The sequence below is a fragment of the Dendrobates tinctorius genome, unplaced genomic scaffold, assembly GCF_039654945.1.
Source record: "Dendrobates tinctorius isolate UK_male_01 unplaced genomic scaffold, ASM3965494v1 ptg000060l, whole genome shotgun sequence".
Lineage (NCBI taxonomy): Eukaryota > Metazoa > Chordata > Amphibia > Anura > Dendrobatidae > Dendrobates > Dendrobates tinctorius.
The window spans coordinates 56,027,428-56,039,056 of NW_027361728.1; the positions used below are offsets into that span (position 1 = coordinate 56,027,428).

The 11,629-nt window shown below is 43.6% G+C and overlaps 1 protein-coding gene across 1 annotated transcript; it reads left to right on the top strand.

The window, feature by feature from the left end:
- Positions 1 to 4,658: 4,658 nt before the first annotated feature.
- Positions 4,659 to 5,875, top strand: ARL14 (ARF like GTPase 14). The gene has a single exon (XM_073579133.1). The coding sequence runs from the start codon at positions 4,739 to 4,741 to the stop codon at positions 5,333 to 5,335; it is 597 nt and encodes a 198-aa protein (XP_073435234.1). The 5' UTR covers positions 4,659 to 4,738; the 3' UTR covers positions 5,336 to 5,875.
- Positions 5,876 to 11,629: the final 5,754 nt, after the last annotated feature.

Here is an 11,629-nt window from a genome sequence, read left to right on the forward strand (position 1 = left end):
TAAACCGCTTTTAAAGCCGGAACTTCAGGAACAAGTTTTGGCTTACATTGCTGACACAGCCTCCAGCTCTATCGCCTCCTCTTCTGAAGTTTCAAAAAATAAAAGCACTGAGTCGTCAGTGGAGGCTCCTGGCCAGGAACAACACCTTTCCGTGTGTCCTTCACCCCCACCAAAAGTGAATAATGCAGCAGGCCACACTTCACATTAGTCCATGTAGCTCTTTCCCACATACAGTACCATGTGTTAGGGTCGGCAGAACACACCAGATATAAATAATAGGAGGTGCGGTCGCCGCCCGGGGTCCACCGTGCGGTAGATGACAAGACCGCTGCTGGACAATGGCAGATACGCAATAGATGCGGTACAGCGCTCGGGTTAACGTCACCCGACGGCCTAGGATCGGCTCTGTTCAGACACAGAGACCTCTAAACATAAATAGGAGACAAACGCTGGCCCTGTTAGCCTCACAGGATAACCAGCGGGTGGCGTTGCAGTCTCAAACGACAATAGATACTGCTACTGCAGAGCGGCGGTAAGGATAGCCACTGAACGGCGGTGCCGGAGGAGCCGGGCACCGTCGGACGCTAGTGCTACGTGCGGTGTGCACAGTGGCGCAGACCTTGCCACTATCTGGGGTTGACTATGTACCAACACTCTGTCACCATTTGTATTATAAGAGGAAAGGGGTTTCATAATAAGTCAGTCACCAGAACATGCATCCATCACCATTCACACATAGCAATCTTAGTCTACACTAGCGCATGGCCGAGCCGCCATGCAGGCATTTTGTAGCCATGCATTTCCAGGACCTTCCAGTACCCTGGAAAGGACCAATCAGATCCGATGCAGGACCTGAGCATGTGACCCCTGCTCTCCAGTGAGAGGTCACGTTACGGGCATGCCCAGTAGCACGGCATGAGGACTTGGCCTCTGGAGCGGTTCCCTGCAGGGCAGGTTGCGCTACCATTGCTGCACCAGAGGTGGCAGCAACATCCAGGCTCACAGAACGAGTCTGAGCAGCACGCCCGGCTCGCCGTGATTACTGAGCAGAGCCCAGGGGTGTCCGAGCGGAATGGGAGACTGCTGAATGTACGGCTCTGGATTTCTGGCTCTGCACAGCAGGAATCCAGAGCCGTACATTCAGCGGTCTCCCATTTCGCTCTGACCGCTCTGGGCCCTGCTCAGCAATCACGGCGAGCCAGGGCAGTGGGGTTAATTGGTATCGGGCCAGTGTCTCAGAGGGATGTGTCACGGTGGTGGTGACCCGGTCCGTGGGCATGGGCGTCCAGGCAAAGGGGTGAATAACATTTATAGGTGAATGATACGTGACGCCACCTGTGGTTTCTGATCAGATTGACCAGCGCTGCAGTGTCGCTTCTCTGGGACAGATGTTGTGGTGCAGCTAAGATGAATAAAGCCTTGCACAGGTAGGGCCGTAGTCGCAGGGCAGATGAAAGAATTGGTAGATGGTGTGCAGTGCAGGATGTAGCAGAACCGTGCGCCAGGCGCAGGAGAAAGATGACAGACACAGTCGTGCAGTTCCTTTACCTGTACTCGGTAAGTGCCGTACAGGACCCAGAGTACAGATGGAGAAGGAGTTGGTCAGCCTGGAAGCAAATTAGGAATTCTCTCTCTGCAGATAGGTAGTGTGGCCTCCATTCTAGCGCTTATCTGAGGTACTCGCAGTACTGCGTTCACTGAAATTCCCCCTGTTGACTCTCTTTTGAAACTTTCTCGTATGGCAGGCAGCCGTAGCCTTTTCCTTCTGGCTCACACAAGTCGCTGCTGGGGCCTCCCAGCCTTAGTTGGGAACAGAGCATTTACAGCTGCTACTTCCTCCAGTTTCTGCTGCAGGACCGTCAGTGTCCCTACAAACTCGGAGACCGGAATCCAGACCATGCGCTCCAGCTAGGAGTGAGCTTTAACTCTGCTCATCCTCCAGCTCCCCTTCTCACATCCACACACTTCCCCTTCCTTTCACAGCCTGCCCTAAATTCCCTCCTCCTGACCACAGAGAGCAGCTCCTCAGCAATCAGGTTCAGAGCTCTGCCTGCTGGCCTGGAGTGGGAACTGTGTTGTGTGTTGGTTTAACCGCTAGAGAGATCCTTCGTTGCTCCCAAGCATGACATCACACTCCCTAGGAGGAAGATAATGCCACTGTGGCGGCCGTACTCCTGGGGGCGCCACAAGTGCACTGATGTCCAGCCACTGCTAGATGATTCTGTTGGTATATTGACCCAGACCACTACATTCCCCTCCCACTCTACACAGCCAGAACCTGACCCTGATGAAACTCAGGTTCCCCTTCCCGCATACTATACCACCTTACACGGTGACAAAGAGGAAGATGCAGATGTAAGTGCAGGTTCCTTGAGCAGGTGGGGGAGGCATACTCATGGGCGACGACACTGGCAAAGTGTCTCTGCCGGTGGGAGGGCCCATCCGCCGTCAGACACACCACCGTACTATGAGGGGCCCTGTGCCAGTGCTGTCGCCAACGAGTGGGCCCCCCCTGCTTGCTCAGGGTCACAGCACTTGCAAAGTTGAAATACTTACCTTCTTCCGCGTTTCCTGACAGTGACATTCTGGTCAGAGAGAGCGATGACATCATGTCTGTACAACCTCTGCCTAAACAGTCCAAGTGCAGAGAGATGGAAGATGGGGACGACGAGGAGTCCAGACTAGTACAGGGATTCCCTAGCGAGGAGACTTATTTAATTGTTTTAAAGGTTGGGAGCAATTTTTGGGGAGCACTATACTCTGGAGGATGATATATGGGGCCCACCATACACTAGAGCATTCCAAAGGTGGACATCAGACACTGCAGCAGCATTTACAGGGCCCATTATACACTGGAGCATTAGAAATGGGGCCCATTATATATGGAGCACTATTTGGGCCCACAAGACAGTGGAGCTTCATCCATGGGGACCAACATATACTGTAGCATTATGTGGAGCACATCATATACTGTATTGAACATTATATGGGACCAATGATTCTGTATGGAGAAATATATGGGCCTCATTACTCTGTATAGTGCACTATGTGGTGGCCATAATACTGTATGGAGTAATATACTGTCCGTTTTTGGAGCTATTGGAGAATTTAAAATGGATATCAGTCATGTGATGTAAGAAGTGAAGTATTTTTCATTGTACTATACCGCTATTTCTCTGCCGTATCAGAGGATCATGAATTGTGGCATGTGTTAAAGGAGCCCATTGACACTCTTTGGCCCTGGGCCCACGAAAATATGGAGCCAGCCCTACCCCCCCTACAACTTTAGCCAATTAACCCCCAGTTTTCAATGCCTAACTATTATTATAAAGTAAATTAAGGTTGAAAAGCTTAAGTAATAAGAATTGATGTTTTTGGCATTAAAATGGGTGTGTGTAGGTGTGTTTCCTGTCCTCCACTCACTTTTCTTCCCCATTGACTTGCATTGGGTTTCGTGTTTCAGTCGGCCTTCGACTTTTCACGATAATCGGCCGATTTCGTTCGACCCGACTTTTGCGAAAGTCGGGTTTCATGAAACCCGACTCAACCCGAAAAAAGGCAAAGTCACTCATCTCTAGCATGGCAACCATGATCAATCGTGATCTCAGGGTGCCGATGTGTTTAAAGAGGGCTCTCCGACACTCTTGTTAACCACCAAGATGCAATAGTCATTATTGACAACAGCATTTAAGGTGTTAAATGACCAGGGTAGGTGACAACACTGATGGTGACTGATGCAGCAGGAGGTCAGCTATAGTGTACAGCTGACAGCTGCTGCATTTTCACGCATCAGGGGATACTATTCACTGATATCCTAGGTCAGTTTTAAGTCACATTGGTGGTCACTAAGGGGATAATTGATGAAATATTGCTTCTATGAGTGGCTAATTCTATAATACGATGCCATATGGAGACACTACTGTATATGGCTGCCAGCAGACTGCCTATGGCTCTGTTGTGTGGATTCGGAGGGACCATATGTGCTTCCATCCATGTCATGTCTGAAGTGTCTAAGATTGAGAAGAATCAAAAAACTCACCAGCAACTTCTAACAGAACGAAGCACGTTTGAACAGGTACAAGCTGCTCGGACTGCATAAGTATACAAACAAGCTCGGACTGCATAAGTATACAAACAAAAGCATACAGCAGCATTCTGGAAGCGCTAAGATGTATGCAAACACTGAATATGTGAAACTTAGGCTGCATTAGTGCTATATAGAATATACTTATAAAATGAAGATACTTAATGTTCCATCATAGACAGGCTTGCCAATTTGTGCACTAAGTGCATTCATTTTATAAATTTCATATATACTGTTTGCATACATCTTGGTTTATACACAGTGCTGTATTCTTTTTTTGCAAAATTGATAAGAAAGCTGTCAATCCCCTGACATAGGTCCCATATATTGACCACTCCTGGCAGGAGCTGCAGCAGCCAGAAGCATGATTTTTTTAACGCAGTTGCAAAGTAACCTTGCCTGCTTATATCACTATAATTTTCATACATCGTTGCATTCTCACATACTTTGAACTTTGATTCCTTTATCGATTATGCTTTATTACTCGTGACAGTTCCACCTTTGTGACAAGCAACGGACATTAAACCTTCATAAACAATACACCTTTCTACTTACTGATAAGAGAGCCTATAAGTACAAGGCTGCCACTGCTAGAGTTCACCATGCTAAACATATTCTCCACTTTTTCACCTATACTTTTTGTAAATACAGGACATGGGCTTATCTGGTTCTTTTCACTCAAAGGCTAAACAAGCCCGAATCCTGCTACTTGGCTTGGACGCAGCAGGGAAATCTACTGTCCTGTATAGAGTCAAGTTTAAGGAGCCCTTTTCCACTATCCCAACAGTAGGATTTAATGTGGAGATGATTCAGACGGAAAAGCACCTGCAGCTCACTATATGGGATGTTGGAGGACAGGAGAAGCTGAGATCTTTTTGGTGCTACTACTTTGAAAACACAGATGGACTGGTCTACGTGGTGGACAGCACCAACAAACGTACTTTGGATGAATCAAAGAAACAATTTCAGCAAGTCCTCCAGAATGAGCTGATCAAGAATGTGCCAGTGGTGGTCCTGGCCAATAAGCAAGACCTGCCCGGAGCTCTGAACGCTGATGAAATTACTAGAAAATTTAACATGAAGAAGTATTGCTGTGACCGCGATTGGTATGTCCAGCCATGTTGTGCCATCACTGGGCAGGGACTAGCTGAAGGTTTCAACAAAGTGACTGAATTTGTGAAGAGATCTAAAGAAGAAGCTGTAAGGTTCACCAAACAGAATGTAACACTTAAAACTTCACGTAAAGTATGAATGTCTTTCTACAGCTCATGGAAAATTAACGTAATGCACCTTAAATGTGAAAGCTGTCACAGCGGCATATTCATCATGCTGCCAAAAAGAGCCTTAACGAGAGCTAAGTATTATTTTTCATCGGGACATGCACAAGAATGCAATGCATCTGTGATACAAGACTATGAGTGTGTACCTACTTACACACTGCAAGAACAAGAGGCCTCACAGTATTAAGGGCCAAAATTTGGGAAATATGTGACCTTTCGTATTAAAATGGGCAGCTATCGACAAATTATTTAAATTGCTGCCTCTAGTTGGTGCTATGTATACTCAAGTACATAAATGAAAAGCCATTCAGATGTGTGTAGAGTGTTATGTACATGGCACTGTCGCAGTCCACTGTAATACTTACAATCAGTATTTTAGATAGGCGATAGCATATGCTGCTTTCCTTTACACTGTGCATTGTTTTATTTAAGTTTAATTTTCATTAAGAAATAATATCACCAGTGTCACCAATGTATAGTTTTTTTCTCTAATAAATCCATATTTTTCTTATTTGAATGTAATTTTATTTTTGTTTAGTTGAGTTTCATTATTTCTAATTATAACAATTTTTTTTAAATTACTTTGCTTACTAAACAATATAAAAATATTCAAAAATATTTATCCCATCGGAGCATTGATACCCCAAGACAGAGTAGGTACAAAGAAAATGTACTGTAGCTTTCTAAGATAACTTGCACTATGCAATATTGTAAAATATTGCTGGTATTCATTAATACAATGCTATTTAAATGGTCACAACAATGACAGTTCAGTTTATAGGCAGATACTTTGAATTTGCGTTTCCTATATATTTTTTTATTATGCTTTGCTTTTATCTACTTGCTTTCCTACCTACTTCTAGTGGTACAGCATGGTTTAAGTTTAACTTTAGAATAATTAAACGTTTAAACACATTTTAATATGTTGTAGATAGTGATGAGCAACCATGCTCGGCATTGCTCGATACTTAATCGAATATCAGGGTCCTCGGGCACGCTCATTACTCGGCCAAGTATCTCGTGGTGCTCAAGAAAATGATTGAGTCACCGTCATGTTTCGTGGCTGTTAGACAGCTACTAAACCTACCATAGGGATTGCCTGCCATAGTAATCCCATAGCCATGTTACCTACTGGCATCACTGTGATTGGCAAGCCACATCGCATCATGGAGGCTATATAAGACCCAGTGACTTGATGCTCGGCACACTGTCCTCCCTCCCACCTCTTGGGGCTTGAAATTTTTAATGTCACTGACCCGGTGTCGAAACGTGGGCGTGGGGAACAGTGAATATTCATTTTTAATGTACATCTGATTAACTGCTCAGTGCGCGGCTCTCACTCTTCTGAGGCTGACAGCAAGAAAACCGGCGAAGTGAAAGCAATGAACGTTACATACTCCAAAAGGGCTGCCAAAGCCCTATTTCAGGATATTATTACTATAGTTTAAAAAAAAATCAGCTGACAGATTCTTTAATGTATTAAATAAATGACGTGGGGTTACCCCTTCATTTTTAGCAGGCAGACAGCTGGGGACTGATATTGTTGGGCTGGGAAGGGCCAGATAACCAGAGACTTGCCTGCTTTGCCTTTGCTAAGCTGATATTAATAGGCTGAGAAGGTCTATGGTTATTTGGCCTTTCCCAGCCTAAAAATACCAACCCTCAGCCGCCTCTGAATTGACGCATCACATTAGATGTGCCAGTTCTGGCGCTTAGCCTTGGCTCTTCCCAATTGCCCTTGTATCATGGCAATCAGAGTAATGGGGTTTTGGTTTGATGGCCATAGCTGGCTATGACATCAAGCCCAGGGGTTAGTAATGGAGAGAAGTAAAAAGAAATAAACACAGAAAAAAAATCAAACCTTTATTTGAAAAAAACACTCTCCAGCAAATTCCTTTTTTCACCAATTTAAAAAAAAACAAAAAAAACAAAACACCTGTCCGCCATAGTCCACATGGAGGCAACGATCCCTGTCTCAGTCTTTTAGTAAACAAAGATCCATAGACTGGAGCAGCAGTCACTGTCGGGTCTCACACTGCGCTCCACGAGACCCATCGGCTGTGATATGCAGTTACATCATTAAGGTTACCACAGTTCATAGCCATCGTGTCACACAGACGGCAGTGTGAGAGCTGCAATGATGAGCAGTGAGAACTAGAGCCAAAATGATGAGCAGTGATGTCACCGCTCAACATTCGGGGTCTCACACTGCCCTCTGTGTCACCCTGAGAACTGCGGTAACTTTACTGTCATCACTGCTCATCACAGCCGCCGGATAACGCGGAGTGCAGAGACAGTGGCTGCTACTAGACCTTTCCAACTTTGCACTCTGAACAAGGTTCCATAGGTTTTGGACAGCTTGGGAATCCATGGACTACGGCGGACCAGCATGGGAGTTTTTTCTTTTTTTCTTTAATAAATTGGTGAGCGAAGGAAAGTAGAGTTTTTTTCTTTAAAGATTTGTTTGAGTTTGTGTTTATTTCTTTTTACGACTAGGTTAGTAATGGGGGGTGTCTGACAAATGTCTCTATATTACAAACATCAAGGCTTGATGTCATCACCAGATGCTGACTTCAACTCCAAAAACATTACCCCAATTGCCACCGCACCAAATCAATCAGGAAGAGCTGAGGTGAAGTGCCAGAATTGGCGCATCTAATGGATGCGCCAATTCTGGAGTGGCTGAGGGATGGTATATTTAGTTTTTCCATTATAATGTAAGCCTCCAGCTGTCTGCTTTACCTTGGCTGGTTACAAAAATAGAGGGGACCCCAAGTTACTTTTTCTTCATTTATTTAACCCCTTTCTGACATTGGGCGTGTATTTACGCTGATGTCTGACTCCCTCCCTTTGATGTGGGCTCCGGCAGTGAGCCCACATCTTTCCCGGGACATGTCAGCTGTTTTGAACGCCTGATATGTGCCGGCAATAGCCGCGGATGGAATTGCGATCCACCCACAGCTATGAACCAGTTAAATGCCGCTGTCCAACTCTGACAGCAGCATTTAACAAGCTCTTCCGGCAATCGTGCCGGAAATACACCCACTGGTGACCCGCATCACGTGATCGCGGGTCACCGATATGTCGACATGACAACCTGAGGTCTCCTGGAGACCTCTATGGTTGTCAGTGCCAGATTGCTGTGAGCACCACCCAGTGGTTGGCGCTCATAGCAAGTGAGCAATTCTATATAGAGGAGATCTGACCATTGCCTCTATGTAGCAGAGCCGATCGAGTTGTGGCAGCTTCTAGTCTCCTATGGAGACTATTGAAGCATGCCAAAAGTAAAACAAAATGTGTTTAAAAATATAAAAAAAATATATATATATAAGTTCAAATCACCCCCCCTTTTGCCCCATTCAAAATAAAACAATAAAAATAAAATCAAGCATACACATATTTGGTATCGCCCGATCAATAAAAAAAAGGATTAACCTGATCGCTGAACGGCGTAGGGAAAAAAAAGTCAAAACGACAGAATTACTTTTTTTGGTCGCCACAACATTTTTTTTTGCGACATTGCATTAAAATGCAATAATGAGTGATCAAAAGATTGTATCTGCACCAAAATGGTATAATTAAAAACATAAGCACAGCACGCAAAAATAAGCCCTCACCCAACCCGAGATCATGAAAAATGGAGACGCTATGGGTATCGGAGCATGGCACAATTTTTTTTTTGTCAAGTTTGGAATTTTTTTCACTACTCAGATAAAAAAGAACCTAGACATGTTTGGTGTCTATGAACTCACAGTGATCTGGAGAATCATAATGGCAGGTCAGTTTTAGCATTTAGTGAACCTAGTAAAAAGGCCAAACAAAAAAACAAGTATGGGATTGCACTATTTTTGCAATTTCACCGCATTTGGAATTTTTTCCTGTTTTCTAGTACACGACATGGTAAAACCAATGGTGTCGTTCAAAACTACAACTTGTCCCACAAAAAATAAGCCCTCACATGGCAATATTGACGGAAAAATAAAAAAGTTATGGCTCTGGGAAGGAGGGGAGCGAAAAACGAAAAAGCAAAACCGATAAAAGCTGCGGGGGTTAAGGGGTTAAAGGGAACTTGTCAGCAGTATTGCGTACAGTAACCTACACACAGTGTCAAGTTGGTGCTGTTGTAATGATTAAAATGATACCTTGGTTGATGAAATCCATCTTGTGGTTGTTGTTTAATCTTAATTTTCAGTTTTGAGTTAAAAATATGGTCGTGCTCATTTTCATAAGGATTTTTTTTTAATATCAGGAGAACAGCAAAGTAATTAATTATAAACACATTGTTCAATTTTAAAACAAAAAAAATTCATACTCACAAAATACCTAATCCTCTACGCCCTCGATCTCCTGCAACAAAAATAAAATAATAAACCAACATATACTTAACTTTCTGCCGTAGTCCATTTAATAACAAGTGTCCCACGATGATCTCACGTGAAGAACAGTCACATTGAGAGATGTGACCGCTCTACCCGGACTCCAGTGATACACTGACAGGAGGTGACCCTCCCGCAGTGTATCACTGCGCCACCGTGAGAGTTCACTGGAGTTCGCGCTGTCACTTGTGGCACTGCTGCGTGACTGTTCTGATGTGACTGTTCTACATGTGAGATCGTTGTGGGACACTTGGTAAATGGACTACGTCAGACAGGGAGTATTTGTGTTGGTTTATTATTTTATTTTTGTGGCAGGAGATCGAGGGATTCGGGGATTAGGCGATGCAGTAAGTATGGTTAATTAAGATTCAATAAAGGCGTCTCTGTGATTATTTCAATTAAATGACTTTATTATGGCTTTGTCTTTATGTACCATATAACTATAGGATTAGTAATGGATAGGTCTTATTGACACTTCATCATTACTAAGCCGTAGGTTTGATGTCACCGGACAATACAAAGGTGACATCAAAACCACAAGTATTACCCCACTTGCCACAGGGCAAGTGGGAACAGAGAGACTAAGTGCCAGAATTGGCGCATCTATAGGATGTGCTATTTCTGGGGTGGCTGAGAGCTGATGTTTTTAGGCTGGGGGGGTGCCAATATACATGACCACTTCCCAGGCTATTAATATCAGCCCACAGCTGCCTAGCCTTTGCTTTTATAGGGGGCCTCATATCAATTTTTTTCCGTGGTTCCCCTGTAAACTAGCCAGTAAAGGCTAAGCAAACATCTGTGAGCTGATATTAATAGCCTGGGTACCTTTATGGCTATTGGCTCCTTCCCAGAATATTAACATCAGCTCTCAGCCGTCGACTTTCCCTCTGCTGGTTCTGAAAATTGCACTGGAGCCCATGCAATTTTTTTTTTAATTTTTTCTTTTGAAAAATAAACAGATATAGCGTTTCATGCTAATTTTGTTTGTGTGTATTTTTTATTTAACTCTTTATGTACAATTTTAACCCCTTCACCCCCAAGGGTGGTTTGCACGTTCATGACCGGGCCAATTTTTACAATTCTGACCACTGTACCTTTATGAGGTCATAACTCTGGAATGCTTTCATGGATCCCGGTGATTCTGACATTGTTTTCTCGTGACATATTGTACTTCATGATAGTGGTAAAATTTCATTCAAATAACTTGCATTTATTTGTGAGAAAAACGGAAATTTGGCGAAAATTTTGAAAATTTCGCAATTTTCCAACTTTGAATTTTTATGCCCTTAAATCACAGAGATACAGCACACAAAAAACTTGATAACTAACATTTTCCACATGTTTACTTTACATCAGCACAATTTTGGAACCAAAATTTTTTTTTGTTAGGAAGTTATAAGGGTTAAAAGTTGACCAGCGATTTCTCATTTTTACAACACCATTTTATTTTTAGGACCACATCACATTTGAGGTCACTTTGAGGGGTCTATATGATAGAAAATACCCAAAAGTGACACCATTCTAAAAACTGCACCCCTTAAGGTGCTCAAAACCACATTCAAGAAGTTTATTAACCCTTTAGGTGCGTCACAGGAATTTTTTTGAATATTTTGAAAAAAATGAACATCTAACTTTTTTTCACAAAAAAAATACTTCAGGTTCAATTTTTTTATTTTACCAAGGGTAACAGGAGAAATTGGACTGCAAAAGTTATTGTGCAATTTGTCCTGAGTACGCTGATACCTGATATGTGGGGGGGAACGACTGTTTCGGCGCATGGCAGAGCTCAGAATGGAAGGAGCGCCGTTTGACTTTTTCAATGCAAAATTGGCTGGAATTCAAATCGGACGCCATGTCACGTTTGGAGAGTCCCTGATGTACCTAAACAG